Consider the following 21,986-nt stretch of genomic DNA (forward strand, 5'->3'; position numbering starts at 1 on the left):
CTACTGTATAATGTTAAGTAAATTATTTTGAAGAATTGTTCTGTAGACATATCTCTGCTGTCACTTACACATCTTTTCCATGTCCAGTAATGTTCTCTGCACCCTGTGGGGCAAAAAGGACTCTACCTCAAATGTACATATGCTAATATTAAAGTGCTGAGATGACAGCATTGAAGGCAAAGTTCTCATACCTTTCCTGGGAAATGGGCACAACTTGAGTGCTCTTAAAGTATCTGGATACTAATATACACAGCAGGGAAAAAGCAGGAGTTAGAAGTCTGCATGCAGTTGCAGGTCTGCAGATCAGAAATGCAGTGAAATAGTTTGCACTGTCAGAGTGCTGCCATGGCTAGAAGTGGGCTCTAAGAGCATCAGGCTGGGATGGCCAAGAGGGAGAGTAGACCTTCATGTGAGAGAGCAGTCAGAATGCATGGAGTTTTGCTTTTGGGTGGATACACCAGCTAAGTGCTTATGGGTTAGGATTAGCGGGCAGATTATTGTGGGTGATGCTGTCTGCTGAGGAAGTAGCAAGTAACTTCATGTTCACAATTCCTGCTCCTCATAGGAGGCTTGAGCCATCCAGGTAGCTGCTACAAAAACCAACACAGTTGAGTACAGGCAATCCAGGAGACATCTGGAGTGCACTGATGACAACTTCCTGATGTAGGCAACTGAGCTGAAATAGGGAGGTGTTGTCTTGGACCTGGTGTTTAAAACAAGAAGTGATTGAGGGCAATCTTTGCTGCAGTGAGCATGAAGTGGTGAAAATTCAGAATCCTGAAAGAACAGGGCAAACAGTAGGATTGCAACCCTGAACTCAGAGTAGATTTTGGCCTGTTCAGGCCTGTTTGGAGGAGTTCTAGCATGTAGAAAACAATTCTGTGCTGGCAAAGGTATAATTTTTTATTTTTTTTATGGCTAGATTTTTTAATTTCTTTCACTGGATGAAGTGATACTGAGCTCTTGTTGAGTCTTATCATAAACATGGTTAGGTTTTAATTAATGCTTGAATGTAAGAAGTAACTTCCAGCTTCTTTTCTGTGTGTTAGCTGTAATAATTCTGTAGTTTGCTTTGTGTATTACCATCTCTATATTAAAGAATCTTAAATTCGAATGTTAGAAATTCCGGCCACATGAAAATGGTGTTTAACTGAGTTATTACAGATTACCATTCCTCTTAGCATGGCAAATGTGGCCCTTAATTTCCTATTTGGAAGGGTTAATACCATGAAATGCTTTACTTTATATTTCTGGTTTGGAATACATGGTTGGTTTGGGGGGTTTTCATGTCTGCTTTGTGAAAAGGTAGAAATACTTCACTGGCTGCTTACAAGGCTTTTTTCTTGTACAGGAGAAAAAAAAAGGATTGCTAGGGAAAAAAAGGCTGGTTTTATGACTTGAAGGTACGCCCCAGTGCCTTCAGCTTGTGAAAAGCATTTAGAGTTGAATCCAGGTATGTCAGCAGCCTTAAATTACAGGAGTGTTCATGGAGAGCAAGACTGACGCTAGACCTGCAAAAAAGCGTAGGTGTTCCCAAAGGAAACCCACAGGTCTAGCTATTGTTGCGTGTTGCATTTTCAATTCTTACTATATAAAAAGCAAATTGAATAAAGATGAAATTTTGAAATAGGAAGATGGATCTGTGCTTTTTGTATGCCCCCCTTTACAGTGTGTAATGCTTTTCTTCTGAAAGCAGCGCTCTTTATGACTGAGCAGTATAAGCTGCTGTGGTGACAGCCAGCTGGAATGCATCCTGGAGATGGGCCACTGCTGAATGTGCGCAGGATAATTGAAATTTCATGTATTCTGTTCTTATCCTATTTTTCTGTCCACTAATTATTCTTGTACTATTGGTTCCACTTTAGTTCCTGATTTCTGTACCTAATTGTATTCCTTTTGGACCAATTTTTTCTAAGGCAGTGGTGGTGTCTGTGCTTCCATGTGTTTGCATTAATTGAAACTTAAGTGCTCATACAGACTGCTGCTTTTTAGGTTAGACATATGGTTGTTTCTTGTGAATGCTTAGATTGAAAGCTGAATTTCCTTAATACTGAAACTTTCTCAAGTTGTCAAATGGTTTTATGTATCAACTTGTGCTGATTTCTGGTAGGTTTTAAGGAGCATTGTTACTTCAGCCTGAAGAAGAAAGTGCTGACCCTTACTGATTTCTTTAGAGGGCTTCCTCTTTAGGAAATCATGCGGTTGAAAGTAAATACAGTAGATATGAACCGAACTGAATATTTGTAGATATTTGAACTGAATTACTGTATGAAGAAATTGATGCAGTACAAAGGATTTGCATTGAACTCTACTAAAATTATTTGCTGATTATTCAGAAGTAAATGTGCATAAAAAGTTTGAGTAGTCTCTGAAAGTGTAATCTTTTCAAAAGTATGAGTCATTTAAACAGGAGTATTTGGGTTTTCAGTAGTTCACTTGAGCATAATTTGTCTTCCTCCACTCTGGCTGTCTAAGAATATCAGATACAATCGTCTGGCTTTTAGACCTGAAGATAGCTGTATTGTGTATCATTATGCAACCTTAACACTTCCGTGGTGTCTTCAGCACCAAAGTTGAATTCCAGATTCATTTTATGCACAGTAAAAAAGGTTTGAGATAAAGCTTTTATTTTTCATGAGTCTTCAAAAAGAATTCAAGCTATTATTTTTCCTAAATGAAAGCATACTTAAAAATGTTCGTGTTGTACCACTTACAGCTTACTTTGCATATGCAGTTCAAAAATAGTCTTAATGCTTGTGAATACTGTAAGAGATTTGTCAAAGCATTTTTCATAAAATTAATAATGTATCAGGAGGTGTTTGTTTCAGGGACTGTCACTGTATATGAAGAACATTGCTGGTAGGCTAGTGTACTAATTTTCCTTATTTGTAACACAGAGTAATAAGACTATTGGTGGCCAGCCAAGCAATGTGACATATGTATCTAAAGACTGTGATGCAGATGCACCTGAAGGTAAGATAAATTTTTGTTTCCTGTGTGATATGTGCATGATCAGCTGTAATAAGTGGCTCAATCTTTGTGTGTGGTTGCTTTAGTCTCATATGAAGTTTTGATCTATAGCTACATCCAGAAAACAGCTTGCTTACAAGTTAATTCATTTGAAGAAATGCTTTTTTTAGTAGAAACCATGTGTAACAACGCATTTTGCTGAATTTTAAAATCTTCTATTTGCTTTTACATGTATGTAGAGGACCTTAAAAATTACCCTAGCCAGTGAAACATAAAGGTTGATTTTGTTTTTTACATGTTACCTTTGTCCTTCCTTTCCCTCTGCATAGAAACACTTTTTTCACAGTTGCCATTAGTACTTTTGCAGTTTTGCAATTACGTTGCAACTTTTGCAAGTACATTGCAATACTGGTACTGCTGTTTAAGGACACAATCAATTGTATTGATTGCTTTGGTGTCTTGTTTAAAAAATTGATCTTAGCAAAAGATTTATGGCCTTCAGAATGGACTGTTTTTTCAGGCTAAAGCTCTCAATTGTTCTCATTCTGAAAAAACTTTCAGCTCCTCTGAAAGAGCTGGAAAGAGGAGTTAAATTATGTATGCCTTTATATACTTCCAAAAAGTCTTAAGTGTTTGTTAATTGATGGGAAAGATAAGATGAGAATACAGGACAGCTGTTGATTATCAGTATTCTGTAACTATTGAATTCTGACTTTGCTTCTAAAAGGTCATATTAGCTCCTCAGGTTTTTTTCCCACTTGTGTTACTCGGAAAGATAATATTTAATTTCTAGTAATTTTTCTGCTAGTGGAGATAAGCTGACCATTATGTTTGTTGTGTTGGGTTGTGTTTTTTTTTTTCCCCAGTCTATCAGGTTGTAGTCTCTTTTGCAAGGTGGTTCCCTTGTACTTAAACTCATCTTCAAATATATTTTGTAGGTGTTCATACATTTTCCCAAGGGAGATGGACTTTTCTCCTGTCTCTGCCATGCTTCAAATAAGTCATTCACCCACATTTATTTTTTATGGCTATATTTAGACTTAATGGGGTTTTGAGTGTTTTGATATTTTGACAAATACAATTGATTGTCATAAATGTTTTTCTGATGAAAAAATAGAAACTCCTTAGCATCAGAGTTTAGAAGAGAAAAATCTGTCATCTTTGAAAATGAGATCACTAAGCAGGTTGAACAGGTCTTTGTTTCTTGTAAATAGCTTCTTGGCTTGGCTAGTATCTGCTGGGACAGTATACTCGCTGGCATTGGTAAACTGTTTAGATTTGACTTTTCAGGGAGAAATTCAAATGTTTAATTTCCTCAGACTTTGTTGCTTCATAGTAGGAACTGGGCTTGGGCTGAAATTAATTTTGCAAACTTCACCTATGCCTGATGACATTTTTGAGTATTTTGAATACTGGTACCTATATAAATTATGGATTTGGTTTGTCATCATTAACATGTTGATGTGTGGGGTTTCTTTGAGAAAGGTTCTCAATTCTTAATAGGAAAGAGGTGGAGAAGGTATTGATATGCTGTCCCTATACTAGCCTAGTGTAAATAGAATATAGATGGATATTTCTCAAGTGGTAACATTAATGTGATCAGCAGGCTATAGTGGAGTTATGTTAATTCAGATACAGTCAGGCCATTAAAGTGTTCTTGTAAATAAAAGTTTCTTTTCTTAAAGCATTAGTGAAAACACAATTTTTGTAGAAAGTAGAAATGTAATAATTGCCTTGGAATACCTGCCACTTTTAATATCTGATAATGAAAATTGATTAGAGTAACTGTTGTAGAACCTCCTTCTATGCTCTGTGATCATATAGAATATGTTGACAAGTGAAGCTGATTTTTAAGGTAGGAACTAGATTTCTAAATGCAATTGCCTTTTTTTTTTTTTTTTTTAAGGATGGGAGACACAGAGTGAAAATAGATGCAACTAACTTCAAGTTGAGATAAAGGTTGACCAAGCACTTGCAGATTTTATTGACTTCACTGACACTAGGGTTTTATCTTATGTAAACCAATGAACTGGAACTAAATGCAAATAATGATTTGTGTTCTCAGTGCTTTACTTTGTTTTATTTAAACTGAATTCTAACAGATGTTTTTCCTTAAACATAAAGCAAACTGACCTTTTAATGGCTCTGCTGCTGGATGAGCTTATAGATACCTACTCAGATATATTGAATACTCAGATGTTATACGTGTGATCTCTACTTACTGTAACTACATTCTTTTGTCTGAGATAGTAGAAGAGACCTGATCTTGTAGCAACTAATAATTTCAAACTTCAATATTAGAACTTCAGGCTTTAATGGGCTGTGTTTTCTGTATGTTTCAAGCTGGTATTTGGCTTGATGAAAAGGACAGTCTTACCTTCTGGAGAAAAATAAGGCAGTTAAAATACAATATTAGAAAAAAAAAAACCCACAAACCCACACTCGTTATATATCTAACTGCAGATTTGTAGGGTTTTAGCATTATATTGTATGCTTTCATGCAACAAAGCTTGTGTCATGAAATGGATAGTTTAAGGTTGCTTGAAGAGTGGCCGTCAAAGATAGCAGGAGCAGGTTTAATATGAATTTATAAAAGTGCAACTTAACAGAATTTGATGGTAAGGTTCACTCTTACTTATTACATGGATGAAGCATACAAAAGAAAGTTGAGGTGAAATTGAGCTAAAAATTGATAGAGACATGAGGAAGACTGTCCTGTTGAGTCACAAGCTTTAGAATAGAGCCCTTTGCTCTCTGAACTCCCAAAGGAACCTATTTGTGTTGTGGCTGGGTTCAGTCTTAGTCTTGGACTTGGTCAGCATTTTATGTCTAATAAAATGTATAAAAGGAAAATCCAGGTACAGTCAAGCTGAAATGAGTGGGGGATTCTTTGGCTCAGGCCTCACTGTCAGCTTTCAGCAGTGATTCTCCAGTCATCACAAACTCAAGTGTGTGATCTCTGAGGGGTGTGCCCCTCAGAGGGAGATGCTGTTCACAGCCCATTGCAGTACAGGAGATCTCAAAGGGCCTCACTTAAAACCACTGTTTATAGGTTTGCAAGATGATTGGCTTTAGTCATTAGTGAATTTTCATCCTGGCCACAAGCCAAACTGGCAATTACTAGGAACTTTTTAGAACTCCAGTAACAATGGTATGATTCCACTTTGTCTACAATCAAGAGAAGGAATGTTCTGAGACTGTCAGGGGATAACCGATTTATCTCTGTTCTTGCTTCCCACCTTAGCCTAGCCAGGGAACAGGAATCCCTCGTATGATCAGTGCCTCCCTCCTTAGCCAGCTAAGTTTCTGGTACTGTCAAGGGACACTTCACCACCCAACTTGTTACACAAAGGCCAAGGCCTGATGGGAATTCCTGAGAGGAATTCCTAGAGTAGCCCAGAGGATTAGAGCACAGGGTAAGGTCTGTGCACCACCATAGCTTGTCCCTATTTACTTCTGGCATGCAGGAGGCAAATCATCTTTATACTGAATGCTGGAGGCCATAATAGCATAAGTACAAGAAACAGACACAGCAGAAACCAAGAAGTAATAAAGCAGATGTCCTGGATTCAGCAGTAGCAGTCATTTTTTTTCTGCTTCTTAGTAGCTGGTGCAGTGCTGTGGTTTTGACTTTCAGCCTGGGAACAGAGCTGATAACACCGATGTTTTTAGTTGCTGATCAGTAATGTTTACTCTGATCAAGAGTTTTCTCAGTCTCATGCTCTGCCAGTGAGGAGGGGCATGGGAAGCTGGGAGGAAGCAGGGACAGGACACCTGACACAAAGTAGCCAAGGAAGTATTCCGTACCACAGCATGTCATGCCCAGTATATAAACTGGGGACAGTTACCTGGAAGGCCCAGATCGCTGCTCAGGTTGGGCTGGATCTGTCGGCAGGTAGTGAGCAGCTGTATTCTCTTGCCTTGTTATTTCCCTTATTATCGGTGGAAGCAGTAGTGTTTTGTGTTATACCTTAGTTACTGGACTGTTCTTATCTCGACCCGTGGGAGTTACGTTCTTTCAATTCTTCTCCCCATCCCTCCTGGAGCAGAGGGAAGATGAAGAGAGGGAGTGAGCAAGTGGCTGTGTGGTTCTGAGTTGCCAGCTGGGCTTAAACCACTGCAGTTTGTTGCATCTTATAACTCAAAGTATCTTTTCTTAGTTACGTGTAAAAATTTGCACAAAAGGTTTGTGTTCTGATTAGCACAGACTTTTCAAAAGCTTTTTGAATAGTCTTTTGGAGAGACAAATTTAATATATTTGTAATAGGCAAAACAAGTGTTATTTTTCAGTATTCAGTACAGTTGGGCCAAGACCTCAATTTGATCATTGTTTTCAAGGACTAATGCCAGCTGAACTGGTCAAGGACTAATGGCAGGTCCAAAGTTCAACTGAGCATAAGGTCAAGCAAAGAAGTTCAATTACGTGATTAAGACTCTTGCAGCTGGACTAATGCATTGAGAACTTGCTGAGCAAATTAATGATATTTCATGTAAATGAGCAATGACTCAGCTGCAAACCTATATATAAGACTTTTGCAACCTTAATTATGAGATCTGATGTACACTATCTGCTGCCTTCTAGACCAAAAAAACCATGAAAACGTCATTCACTTTACATTCATAACATGCTATGAATCTCACTTGGATTCTTTCATTTCCTTAATTGGGGAAACAAGCCCTCCCCAGGGCCTGCTAAATGCTTAATACAGTCTGTCCGCTGGGCCTTTTGCATAGATCTACACTGACTCCAATTGCATGTAAAGTGGGAACAAAGAAAAGTTATCTCCATTTTTGTGGCTTTGAACTGGGTAAGACTTACTGTGCTAATTAGATCTGTGCCTTCTTAGAGAACTCCCTAGTCAGCTGGAAGTCAACATTACTCAAACTGGAAAGGAACCCCAAATATGAATACCAAACCAGGATTGCATATTCTTTGTTCTTCAGAGAAATCCAGGAGGTGTACCAAGTGAAAGCACAAGTTGCTCAGAGCCTTCAATATTAGAAATTTTATGTTAAGTATCTTATGACCATAGATTACCACTTCCAACTGGTTGTTCTAAATAAATTAATTTTCAAAGTTAAAGGCTACGCAAAAAGCCTAAATGAGATTTTTAGTTGGAGACTATCAATTTTTGTTAGTTTACTGAATGCAACTTACTAGTGTACTTCTAGTACTTTACCCAGAATGTCTACTTAGACTTAACACTGAAGTCCTCTATAATCATGAGAACTCAGTATAAATAAGCACAATGGTTCATTTTTGACTGAAGGAAGTCCTGTTCGGCAGCTGTAGATAGCATGAATAACTAAGTGCTGTGAATCTTTTTCTGCAGTACATTGTTCATGGATGTGCAGTTCTAAACACATTAATTCCTATACTTGTTTCTGCACCCCACTGTGGATAGATCAAGAGGTGCTCTGAGTTACTCCTCTTTTCCTTCCAAGGGTTTGTAACGGCAGAGAGTGGAGGCCGCATTTACTAAATTCTGTGATATGTTAAACAGAGTTTAGCAGTAAAACAATTACATATTTTCTTCTTGGACTGACATCCTAGTTCTGTTGCTTGTTAGATTTAAGCCCAACAGTAAAGTGAGATGTTCTGATATTATTGATACTTTGAAATAAGAGTTGAGGCTCCTTACAAAGGGTTGATAGGTATGAACCCCTTATTAAAAGCAAGTAATAAACCTGGTGTAATGTCCCCTAAGTGAGAAACCTACCAATACTTTGTCTAAAAAAAATTATCAGTTTATTCAAGGCAGTTCTCTTACCAAAAGAAGGCATCATATTTGGCCTGTCTTTAAGTAGCAAATCCACCAAATCCTTTAGTCACTGTGAAACATAAATTGCAACTTGGATTGGGAATATTTCCAGTGAAATGTTGAGAGCTGCTTCTGTGTGTAATCAAATAATATTTATCTTAATACAGACAGCTGATTAATTCAGCACATAACTCTTTCAAGAACAGCCAAACAGAAAAACAGTAGCCTGGTGAAAGTACATAGAGATGCTTCCTGTCCATCTTCAAACATGGCTTGCCTAGTAGATTTAGAATGTATTGATTCATGAAGATGGTCTTTTTCACTGCTGAAGATGTATCCTGTAGGCAGATAAACTGAAGGTCATGTTGTACAATGGTACAAGGATAAGTCTGAACTAGTGTAAGTTTAAGCTTGTACCAAGGTGGTACTGGAAAATGTGGTAGGTAGCTAATGGAAAGTGTTTTAATTAGAATTAAAATTATAAATTGTGCTGTCCATTGTCTGCTTGCTTTCTGGCATTTTGCTTCCATTTTCATCCCTAGGGTATTGCCTTCAAAGTTTATCAATATCTGTGTCTTTAAAATAAAAATTGCTTGCCTTTATTTAAAAATAAGCTGTTCAGGGGAGAGTTGAAAAACACCTCTTGCAGAAGTTCAAAATTGAAGTCAGCATTTTAAAGGCAAGAAATAGCAATTATATGGCTTTTGTCCAAACACATCTGGCCAGTGTTAATATGAGTTGTACCTAGTGTTTCAAAAGGTACCTAGTCTCAACAGAAAGAGTATGCTTTTTCTCTGCAGGTTAATGCAATAGCTTATTGCTTCCCTGTAGGAAAAAAAGGGCGTTATATCTGTTTAGAATTAATATGGCTTCAGATTTTGGTCACTGGTTAATGCTGTACCTTTTCACTATGCATGTGGCCTTGTAGTACTAATGTTTCTTCACTTAATGGTATTTAATAAACATTAAAATTGTTATCCTTTACACTTAAAAATGAGATTAACAGGTTTAGCTCTTTGAATCTCATTATATGTTTTTTCTCTAGTCTGTTAATATATGCAGATCTTGGCACCCTCACAGATTCTCTGTCACCAAGCTAAAATAGAAACCTTATAGCTGGGTGCAGTTTCCCATTGTAATGCCATAGCTGTGCTAGGATGAACTCCAAATCTCAGTCCTCTTTTTTACCATTTTAGGCTCCTGAATGTATAGAAGGAATTGGTGAGAACTCTTGCCTATGTTTAGCTAAGGCTTATTTGTACTTGCTTGTTTGTAAGATCTAGCACTCTCTTTCTGTGACAAAATTGTGGAATAGTTAAGGTTGGAAAGGAACTTAAGGTCATCTAGTTCCAAGCCCTGTGCCTTTGGAAGGAAGGGCTCATACTGGACCATGTTGCCCAAGGCTTTGTCCAACTCTGCTTTGAACATCCTACAGTTCTTGTTCATACATGCCACTTTGTTTAAACTTGACTGTTCGAAAGAATGGTTATGTCACCCAGATCACTCAGTAGGACATTCTGACTACTAAACAATGAGAACAGACTTTGCTGGCCAGTGACTCTTTTCCTTTCCTTTCAGCATAAAATCTTAGAGGATATTACTGGAAGCCTCCTTTATGCTATGAAATCTTGGTAGCACAGACAGGACATGCAGACTCTTGGGTAATTTAATGTAAACATTCATGGGCTGTAGTTATCAAGAAGCTGTATGACTATTGCAACAATGCATTGCGAAGTAACTACAAATAGCTATTGGTTGTCCAGACTTTTAGAACTTCTGTTACAAGATCAGACCTGATTGTTTGTTATAAAACCAGACTGATTCACTCTGATTATATGATTTTCTGGCTGTCTAGGTTTATATCAGGTTGGGTTTGATTTGCAGATATGCAGTATTAGATATCTGGTACAACTTAAGTTGTACCTTAAGTCACTGGAAAAAGCAGAGTTCGCCTTCTAAATGATGGTTTTTCCAAAAAAGTTTTTCTGGGTTCCTTGTTAGTGCCTGGTTTCAAAGTTCGTAGCTCTTTCTTAGTCTGCTAAATCTTCTGTCCCTTTGGCTGGAATTGTTTGCAAACCCACTGAACAGGTCTTATTTAATAAGGTAGGATTTTGGTCTCGACTTTATTCAGCTAGATTTTTGGTCTCATAAGATCTCTTCTAGGTGCCAACCCGCTACCAGTTCCAGCTAAGAAAATAAAAACAAAACCAAACCAAAAAACCAAAACCAAATAAAACCAAAAACCAACCCCCTGGGGGAAAAAAAAAAGCAACCTTCCACCACACAGAAACCCAAAACTGGGGTGAAACCATAGGTAGCTTTTTGTGTTTGCATGTTAGGGCCCATATTTAAAAAAATTGTAGGGAGCAGCAGACTACTGTTTAACATCTGAGTGATTTGATAGTCATACATCTGTAGTGCGCTGTAGTACTTCAGTATGCTGCCAGCTTGAAATGCTGGAAGCTTAGTGGTTCACATCTCTTTAAATGTGGAGCTATTATAGCTACATACAGTCAGTTGGCAAAATGTTTTGAGATCCTTGCTGTGTGTGAATAAGCCAATTACATTGATGTTTTTCAACCTGTTTTTCAGCCTGATAAGGAATGGAAGGTGTAAATCTGTTGTAAAGTTAACCTGGAGCTAGCAGTGCTCAAGCTCTAAGACCTGTATTGTCATGAAAGCTGAAGGAGGGACAACTTGAAGGTTTAAACAATTTCTAGAGCAAGTTAGCTGAGGGAAGGAGATATGGGATACCACAAATGAAAAATTGTAGAAGCTTTGTATAGCATATTGATTTTTGCTATTGAAACCAGAGAAGCAGGAACAGAGGGGCTAAATTGTGAAATGCAGCAACAGGCTCAACAGCTGGCTAAGGCTAGTGTTAATTTTGTGTGTGCATATGTGTGTATATCTATACACACAGAATATGAAGTAAGTGGGGGATGTGCTCAAATAGAACATGCAAAAAAAACAACCCACTTTTGTAGAAGCTGCTGAGTAACAGGCACCTAGGAACGCAGGCTTTTTGACCCTGTTTAGCCAACCAGTGAAGACAAATACTGCATTTGTGGCTGAGGGCAGTTGTTACTGCCACTCCATTAATCTGTTTCCAGAAAAACCTGTGAAAGTGGTACATAAAATAGAATCTTAAACTTCTGTGGAAATTTGAAGTCCTGGAATGATTTTAACACTTAATGAAATATGGATGAAGATTTTAAGTTGTGAGGTGATAGGTACAAAGGTACAAGAGCACAGGGGAAACTTGTACTTTTCAAAACTTTTGATATACTTGTTAACATCTGAAGACTCCCAAAGCTTGTTTTGTCTTGGCCTTCTGATCATTTAGGCCTGTGGCAAAGCCAGACCCAGAAACCAGTGTTCTGTCTCTTGAGTTTTCAGTCTTTTGAAGATTTTTTTTTTCTTTTTAATTTTATTAGCTGCTTATTTGCACTGTGTTGTTTTTCTTATTAAATGGGAAAACCAATACATGTCTCAGGATTGCTTACAGTGCTGTAATACAGTCTCCTTCCAATGGTCAAAAGGCATTCTGATCACTAAGGGGATATTTATGCTGGAAGTAGAGGTATCACAGCTGCTTGAGAAAAAATTTAATTGGGCATAATGCAGTGATGAATATGGAATATGGCCATATGGGCCTTATACCATTGATGTTACTTGATTTCTTACCTAGTTGAAGCGTCATGTGTGTCTGTAGGCCATTAACTTCCTTGTCCTGTTTCTTTGTATGGGCAAAGTTGTTCAACTTCTTGGGTCAGTTTGATTGCTATAGGTTAAAGAGAACTCTGCGTGATTTCCCTGGTAAAATATTGAATTGCAAGACAAATTAAATAAAGCTCTTATTTTGTGTACACTGTAGTCATATATAGCTAGTCCATGGAACTTACCCATTTCCGTAGTCTTTCGTATGTGGTCTGAGTTACAACACACTTTTCTTATTCAAGGTGAGATATCTAAGTAAGAAACTCCTTTAATTTTGAAGTTTGACAAATTGCTGCATATATTGCTGCAAAGAAAATGTTGCCATTATAAAAATAACAAGGCTTTATCTGAGCCTTTACGTTAATGAGCTGAAGAGCTGCAGATGGTGTTGACAATACTATCCACAATTATGAAGCGTCTTCACTTTACCAACACTTCTTACTTTGCTGGAAATTTCCTTTTATATGGACATGCCATGCTAGAAAATAATGCAGTATTGTGAGTGGTGTGCTGCTTTACTTATTATATTTTTTATTATTATTTTTTTTGTTGGGTAAGTACTATTGACTGGTATTAATCAGGAGGGGAAGAGATCAGTTTTCTCTGCATAACTGGGATCTAGTCGAGAAAACCAGGAAGGATTAGTTTACAGGAAATTCCTTCCTTGTGCTTTCACTGTCTGTGTTAGTGGAGAAGTATGTTTTCTATAATTAAGCTGTTTCGCACTTTAATTGTCTGTAGAATGTGCCTATTTGTGTGTTATCCCTTGTGTCTAGTAGTTGTGAAATGCCAGTTTAACTTTGTCTGTTGATACTTTGTAATAGATTCCAAAAATTATTCTGCTGCTTAATATTGTATGAAAGTTTGTATTTTAAATTATTCTGCTAGTTTTACAAAGTATAAGTCATTGGAGAACTGCTGAAGAAATAGAGTTGTCTATTTAGAGAAAAAATTATAGATTGAGATTTTGGCTTGAGTGAGATCATCTTGGCAAGGTCAAGTGTCAAGACGTTAACAGAATTGAGCTTCAGAACTGAGTTCAACTCTGATGCCCCCAGTGCAAGAAGAATGTGGACCTGCCAGAGTGAGTCCACATGAGTGCCACAAAGATGATCAGAGGGCTGGAGCACTTGTGCTATGAAGACAGGCTGAGAGTACTGGGGTAGGAAGAGCAGGCAAATCTGGGTTTCTTACTTCCCTAGTGTTCAAATTGTTTAGGTATGAAGCATAGTAAATAAAAACCCTGGAGACTGTGTTATCCTGCTTGCACTGAAGAGATTTGTCATCTGTGTTGCATGTCCTGCTGGCTGCTCTGTGCCATGATTGCTCTAGTGGTCACAGGCTGTCTCCCATACCAGCCTTTAGGCTACCTGTCTGCAGTCTTAAAAATGCCTTGACAACTTGATTCTTAATTCTGTTAAAACTTGCCACTTTGTAATGAAGAGTAATTAAGTAGTATTTTTAGATGTGGCTATATTTATGGTGTTAAAGGAGTAAGACTTAACCAGCAGTGTCAGGTCTTGGGTACAAATAAGCCCTCTGTTATCTGGGTTACTAAAGGCCCAGGATTTGTTAGAGGTTTCTTTGCCTACACAACTCAACATTGTAACTGACTTTATTTTTACAAAACTTATGCAATCCTGGTCGAGGTGTGGTTTTTAAAGTACTGAAATGTGGTTTTTAATACAGAATCTGCTTTGTATCTCCTCCTTATAGCTACAGTTTCTCTAAAATGGGAAGTGAGTGAGCAGGATCTATCAGAACAGGCAATAATCGGTACATCTGTAGGAGAAATTGTACCCAACCATAATTGAGTTACCAGCTTAACTCTTAGCTTAGTGTACCTGTTCTCACATTCTTTCCCATAATCAAAATTATCCCTCTTGCATATCTTCCAGGTATAGGAGAATAAATTTGATTTAATGGAACGTAAATATTCTTGAGAGCTGAATGCTATCCAAAACTGTTGAATTATTATCCTATAAATTGAAATTAGCTTTTTTCATTTGTTCTGTGTAAATCAATACTATTTGCTTTCCTTTTAGATCAGTGTATTGTTACTCGAACATACCTCTTTCTTCATAAATTTTGGTTCTTCAGTGCTGCCTATTACTTTGGGAACTGGGCATTCATTGCAGTAAGTACTTTGATTATAGAGATCACTGAATCAAGCTGGATAATTTACAGTTATTGAACTAGTAGTTGTTGAATCATTTGCATCACCACACTGTCATTTAGATTTGCATACATTACCCTTTTATGCCCTTTAATTGAATCACCATAACTTTTACTACTTATTTTAAATTTGCAGGTCTTTTTAATTGGATTAATTGTTTCATGCTGCAAAGGCAAGAAATCAGTCATTGAAGGTGAAGTGGATGATGATGATTCAGACATGAGTGATGACGAACTATCTGCTTATGACCATTGATAGTCTTTTGCTTTCAAGATGAAAAAATGTAATATAAAGTTATGTTGAAAGTCATACCCATGTGGAATTGGTATTTAAGTAAGCATCCTTGCACTTGTAAAAATAGAGGAAATAAGTGTAATCACTTAAAGGGGTCAAAAAATGAATATTACCTTTTGAGTATCACTTGCATAAGAACATATCGAAGCTGAATAATATGTAGAAAATGCTGTTTTATGATTAAACGTGTAACTTTCTGATGTATAATTTGAACTACTGTAACTATTTCATGATTCAAGATGCTCTTTAAGTTTTCTTACCTACTTTCATGCCTAACTTGTAGGATGTTTTTTTTTTTCAAGTTCATAAATAAAAACTAGCTAAAGTCTGCAAAACAGCTGGTGCAAACATTGCTAGAGAGATTTGTATAGGGTTTATACTTTCAGAAGTACATGACATAACTTTTATACTAGTTCACTAGCTAAAAAGAGACTGTCCTAAATATGCCAGCCAACATCCACATAATTGAGGAGTTCCCAGTCTATGAAGAATATGCTCTTTACATACTGTTATACCCACTGAGTTACCATCAGAATCCTTAGGTAACCATGAGGTGGCTTTTGCTCTATCAAAGGAAATAACTAGTATGAATGAAAATATTTAGCATTGTTGCAGTGTTTTAGTATAGTTCAGTTCTGAAACTGCCAGGTGCCTGACTTAGTAATAACCAATGGAATAATTAAGCTGTGATTAATTTTTAACTTATTTGTCTCCTTAATGAAAATTGTCTACTTTGATGTTTTCTTTCAATATGAAATGTAAATGTTGTCAACTTGTTTACAAGCCAATATGTTTATATAAACACAGTTCATAAATATTTTCATCATTTATGTTGTCTCTGTAGTGTTATTTTAGCTATATAGTTACTGAGCTGTATTTCTAAGGCTGAAAACTATCTTCAGATATCCTTTGAGAGACTCGGAAAGTGAAAATATTTACAAGTACAGGCTTTTAAACTTTTAATGCTAGCTGAGTGAAAGTATAGTCATGCAAGCACATGGAAATGTATCTTGGGGAAACTTTGTAAGACTGATTGTGAAATAGTTATTGATATGTAGGGGAATAATTTATGTCCTGCTTATATGTTTGACAGAAAAACTGACAGATTTCTGTTCAGTTATTTCAAATGCAGTCTGCCTTTTCCTGCAGTATTTCAGAACAGCAGGCTTTCAGGAACTTTGGAATTTTAATTTGGCTTCGGTATTTCAAGAAGTCTTAGACAAGTTGCTTATTTAATGTGTGAACACAGGGAATCAATGTTTGGATTCGTACAGGAACAAACAAAACTTAAGTCTTAACAAGCCTTCTGTGCCAGCTGCTCCAATAATACACGTGTTTATGTGGCAACCTGGAAGAATGTCTGATGTAGCTTGATAATAAGCTACAAATATGCAGTCAGGTCTGCTCAACTAATAGCAATCAACCTGTTTGCTACCCATGAGACATTTAAAAGGACAGAAATGTATTCAAACACTGATAGCAGGTACTGAAACTTGACTAGGCAGTCTGACTTTGACTAGAATTAGCTGAATACTATTTAAACATGACCATTGGGGAAACTTACAAGGCGTTATTTATGAGAAGTTCAGGTAACTCAAATGGAAGTTGAATGTGATGTCAACTGCCTGGAAGCTGCATCCAGAGGGTATCAAGATGCTAAGTATGCTTCTTTTTGGATGCCCTGGTGAAAAACTTACATGAGCTCATTTAAATAAAGTCAGCGGCACAGCTCTTGTTCTTTGTGGGTTTTGCTCATATTTCATCTTCAGCTTTAACCACTGGTAATCATCACTTCTTTCTGTACGGATGTGTTAACCTTTCTGGGTGTAAGATTGAGCTGTGATACCCAGTTTTTAAGAGTTGTATCCATCTTAACAATTTCCCCGGTAGGAAGTTGCTTGTCTTCTGAAGATTGGCAGGAAAGTGTTGATTACATGTTATGTAGTTGCTTGCATGTGACACGTAGGCTCTAGGGACCATTGGCCAAGATGTCTGGCCAGTCCCTAGGTATATGTTGCTGTAAGAGGGCTTCCCTGTTTCTAGGCTCTTCATCGCTATTTTTCTTCCCAATCCAGTCCTGTTTCCTGTCTAAATAGTCTGTATGTAGAAATACAATGATCTGCCTTCAAATTGGTGGCTTGTCTCTTGTTTCTAATTGAAGGATTCAGTAAGTACCTTTTTTTTTTTTTAATACAGGCATTAACCAGGTTTCCAACCAACTTACTGCTAGTTGCAGCTAGCAAGAAGCACACTTCTGCGTGAGAGTTCAGAAGTTCTTTCAGATATTTGCTGTCACAGTCTTGTCATACAAGCAGTAAATAACTGTTAGCGTTTATAAGCAGTTATTCTTAACATACCACATCCTCACTGAAGTATCTCAGGAGCTCAATGAACCATTTGACTGGCAAGGTTTGAAAGTGGGTTTTTTGTATGTGTTAGTGTAATTGTAAGAAATATACACTCAAGAATTGATCTGTAGTAAACACTTCATGTCATAGGAACTTGACATTTTTAACTGTACAGTGCCTTTAAAGTGAACTAAAGGTGTTTTTGAAGGTTACTGTGTGATAAAGTTGCCAGCTGGATTTGTACATCCAGCATCAGCCAGTGAAGAAAATTAGCAGTGAAATTTAAAATAACCCTGACTTAAAATACTTTGATCAATACTTGCAGGAACTTTAAGAAACAGAATTTCCAGGATATTATTTTCTACTTGTTTCTTATGCTATCATCAGTAAAGTACTTGCAAGTAGAAAAATTAATTACTTCCAAGTTATTGCTGCTGTGGCAGCACTTGTTACGTGAGTGAGATGGATCACTGAGGTGTTGTGTTATGAAATCGTATTTAGAATTTTCTGCAGATTTTGGAGCAAACTTGAACTTTCCAGTCATGTCTTAATAGAGTATTTTATCTTGTAAGCAAACCTCTAGCATCTTCAGCTGAGTTCAGAGGTCTCAGTTTTCTGGACAAAAGTCACTTAAAAAGCTATCAGAGTTGTTCCAAGTACATCTCTGTAGTATGAGCTTTTAAGACTTCTGAATAGGCGTAGTGTGATGTCAGTCCTGACTTAAATTGTTGTTGTACTTTCTAGTTAGCGTCTACCATGTTGGAGGCTCATGAACACCTAGAAACCAGTGAGCCCTCAATCTTGCTGACACATCAAGGGTAAGCTATGGTCACTGGGAATACGCTGAAAAGAATTCAGCAGGAATATGTGCCAAATGGGTTCCCATCTTGCTGCTTATTCTGTAGTGATCGGTAGTTTACCTGGAATTACAAATTGTAAGTACAATAAAACCTGTAATAGTCTGTTTTGTTTCTTAGCTGGAAGCTGACAGTATGCTGTGGATTTCCTGCTGATTGTCATAAACGAGTAAAAAGCCTTTTCTGATAAAGACTGCAAAGAAACATCTGCTACCTTTTTGTACTGTCAGCTTTGACTTCGGAAAAAGATTTCAGTGTGGACTTGAGATTTTGCACCGAGAACAGTAATTTACTTCTAGGTAGTGTGCCATGCTACATAGAGTGGTAATTTCATGCTCAGATAATGTGACAATTTAGGCTAAAAAAAAAAATACTGAATCCTTTCAGTGCTTATGCTTTGCTTCTGAATAATCAGTATAGACATAACTCTTCAGGTTCTTTGAGGTATCTTCTACTGCTTAGAAATTGTATGTCTTTGGCTTGCAGCTCTTCGTTATTTTACTTTCTCAACACATGTTTCTGAATTGGACAGTAGCCTACAACAGCATTTTGGAAAATATTGCTCTCTTAAAGAAACTGTCATGTGGTTTATCCTGAAATACTAGTAACTACTGGCTTGTATAGCAGAGTTATAGTTGAAGTGTTTTAAGATAGCTGAGTAAGTGCAGAAGGTACTTCTCTTCATGTAACTAAGTAGATGTTCAACCCATTATGACAGCACTGGAACAGTTCTGCATATGGATGGGAATATAATGCACTGCTTGTGAGATTAAACAAAGGAAAAATATTCATCCCTTTCTAAAATCATCTAGTACTTGAAGTAACCAAGCTGTAACATTTTTTTGGACTCATAGGGTGAAGATTATAGTTTGTATTGATAATGCATCTTCTTACATTAGTGTAGGTCTGTTCTCTCGCAACCTTCTGTGAAGTCAGCTTTCTTGCAGATAAAGCAATGAAACTGAGAATCACTATTCTTTTTCTCTCTAAATGTGTTTTGACTACTCAAAAGAAATGAAAGCCTTGTTTTGATTGTGGTAACATAATAGTTAAATTTTAAAACAAATTGTTTCTATATTCAGACGCTTGCCAATTCTGTGTAATTAAATGAATCAAATTCTAGAGTTCTTGACCAGCTTTAGTGAGATGTAGTTGTTACAGAAATTATCTGGAAGTTGGACTAATTTTAACATCCCATTTGGAGAGATTGCATGGGTGATAGCACTTCAATCAAATTTAAAGCTACAGAGAGGATTATTTCTTTGAAATAGAACATATAAGCACACTTAACACACTACAGCTTTTTTTTTTTTCCAGGTTCATGTCTAGAAAAAGAGTGATACATTTAGGGCATCAGAAAGAAGAGGTTTGTTTTCTGGAGGGCTGGTCTCAGAGGTTGTTCTGGTTTCATGCTGGGTGTGGTGGTGCTTGCCTGTAGCCCCAGCTAACTGGGGGGCTGACCCTGCTGGATTGCTTAAGCCCAGCAGTTCTGGGCTGTAGTGCGGAATACTGAGTGGGCGTCCATGCTAAGACGGGCATCAATATGGTAAGCCCTGAGGAGCTGGGGCATTGACTAAGGGGGACAGTGAGCAAGCAGCTGCATGGCTCCGAGTTACCAGGTGGGTTTAAACCAAGATGGAATTATGCCAAACATCTGTTTTTTTTTTTCCTGATCCTCCTGTGTTCACCACCTGGAAGGACATGTGTGACCCTCCCTTATAACAGCTGACCAACCCTGAACCTTAATTTTGCTTGCTATAAACATATCTGGGGATTTTGCTGAGAGGAAGTATGCAGGTTGCCTCTAAAACATACTATTTAAAGCTTATGAGCAATTTTTGAAGAACAGTATCACAGTCCTTACCATGAGAATCCAAGTATCTTGGATAAGGGTGGTGACTCTCAGAAAATTCAGTGCAAATGTGGAGCTGAACATATGTGTAGTTCATGTGGAAATTTGAGTCTGGATATGGGCCTTTTCATCAGAAAGTATCAAACTGCCTGTGAGGAAGTAAAATATAGATTAATTTAATAGCACCTCTGCTTCTGCTAAACTGCTTAAACATAAATCATGATGTTACTGCGAGCTATATAGAGTTAGACAATTCTCTGACATGTGGTATTCAACTGAGAGTACTTCAGACTTGGGACAGCAACAAGGACTTCTGATAATGTGAATGTCTGTGATATTCCCCCATCCCCCCAACCCCCCCCCCCCCCCCCCCCCCCCGAAACTATATATAAAGCAATCTATAGACATTATGATAGTAAACACTTGAAGGACTGTTCTGGCACTAAAATGTTTGATTCTGACAGTTAATGTGTAATTTAAAGGTACCTCTTACTTCCTAATCTGAGAATCATAGGGCCTTTGAGTCCCAGCTGTTGCCCTAACACTGCCAAGTCCACCAGTACCATGTCCCTCAGTGCCACACCTACACAACTTTAACTTACCCGAGTTGTTCTTCTCCAAACTTTAAACAATGCAAGTCTGCATCCTTACTGCCTGCTGACTTTACATCCTTTCCAAATAGAAATGATTAAGATGCTGATGGCAGGTGTATCCAGTTTGTGTGGAATATTCTCTTGGAATGCGCCAGTAAAAAATTATTGTAAAGAAAAGTGTTTCCTTCTGCTTTCAGGTGCATAATCCTCAGTGTAGAATAGCTGATTATTTTGAACCTGTGACTTAAGTTCTTAACAATGAATGAGTGCATGGGGAGGGAGGGGAGGTAGCAAACCAACCCACAATTATAAAACACAAACTCCAGAGGAATCTTTATTTCCCCAGATATGAAGCAGAGATTTTTTTCCCCAGAAATTGATATTGAAAAAATGGCAGTTTTATTAATATCCTTGTCTATAAAAATATGCCTAAGTTGTGCAGACACTGTTAGCAGGGTTGTGTCAGGATGGGATTTTCTAAAATGAGGAGTGCAGCTCCTACTGAAAACCTCTGGGAGTTCAGATCCCAGGTGATTTGAAAAATGTTGCTGTGTGCTGCAAGTACTTTAGGAAAATATAAACCAGTTTTCCTTCTCAGTTCATGAGTAAAAAAAAAATATGTAAAAAACAAATACATCTACATACATGTATGTAAAAAGATACATAAATATGTAAAAATAAAACCCCACATGTCTATGTATATAAAAATATATCTTTTTAATGAATGGAATCAAACATGCCATCAGGCTTTGTGTATTTGAAAATACTTTATTGAAAAATTAGTGCTTGACTAATAAAATCATTGTAGAACAGTTTTCAGGTTTAATTTCTGAAATGTTATCAGATGTTCCCACTTCTGACAGGGAGCAGAAGTGTTCTGTCAGAAGCTGGATTGTGTCTTTCCTAAACCTAGCTTGGAGCACAGTGTTAGGAGATGTAATGATAAAGAAGTTTGGTTGGTTTTGTTTGGGTTTTTTGGTGGGGTTTTTTTGTGTTTTTGTTGTGGGTTGTTTTGTGTTTTGTTTTGGTTTTTTTTTGTAGATGCTGTATTTAATATGTGACTCCTAGCCCTGTGCTATTTAAAGCCTCCCCAAATGCTAACCTGACAGTGTGCTGGAGAATGCTGACATCTCTAGGAAAAGAGTATGCGCAAAGAAGCAGCTTTTCATAGGCAAGACAAAAGGTGAGAGGAAAGACACTTTTTCCATGTGCTAGATCCACAGAAGAATTTGCAGCTTGTGCTGCAGAGTTCAGCACTGCCTACATTTTAGACAATCTGGTAGCTGAAAGCTAGACATAGTTTTGCTTTAGGCTAATTCTCATTGTGGGGAGATGTCATGGTTTAAACCCAGTAGGAAAAAGAGAAATAACTGCTACAGCTGAAACCAGGACAGGAGAAGCAATGCTGCAGGAT

The 21,986-nt window shown here is 37.4% G+C and overlaps 1 protein-coding gene across 1 annotated transcript in view; it reads left to right on the forward strand.

The window, feature by feature from the left end:
- The window catches only part of LMBRD1 (LMBR1 domain containing 1), an 82,359-nt gene extending 66,607 nt beyond the window's left edge, over positions 1 to 15,752 (forward strand). The window contains exons 14-16 of the mRNA XM_065681453.1: positions 2,898 to 2,973; positions 14,498 to 14,589; positions 14,764 to 15,752. Coding sequence (XP_065537525.1) covers positions 2,898 to 2,973; positions 14,498 to 14,589; positions 14,764 to 14,883 — 288 coding nt within the window. The 3' untranslated portion in view covers positions 14,884 to 15,752. The remainder of the gene's footprint in view (positions 1 to 2,897; positions 2,974 to 14,497; positions 14,590 to 14,763) is intronic.
- Positions 15,753 to 21,986: the final 6,234 nt, after the last annotated feature.

The sequence above is a fragment of the Lathamus discolor genome, chromosome 5 (genome assembly GCF_037157495.1).
Source record: "Lathamus discolor isolate bLatDis1 chromosome 5, bLatDis1.hap1, whole genome shotgun sequence".
In the NCBI taxonomy this organism is placed as follows: domain Eukaryota; kingdom Metazoa; phylum Chordata; class Aves; order Psittaciformes; family Psittacidae; genus Lathamus; species Lathamus discolor.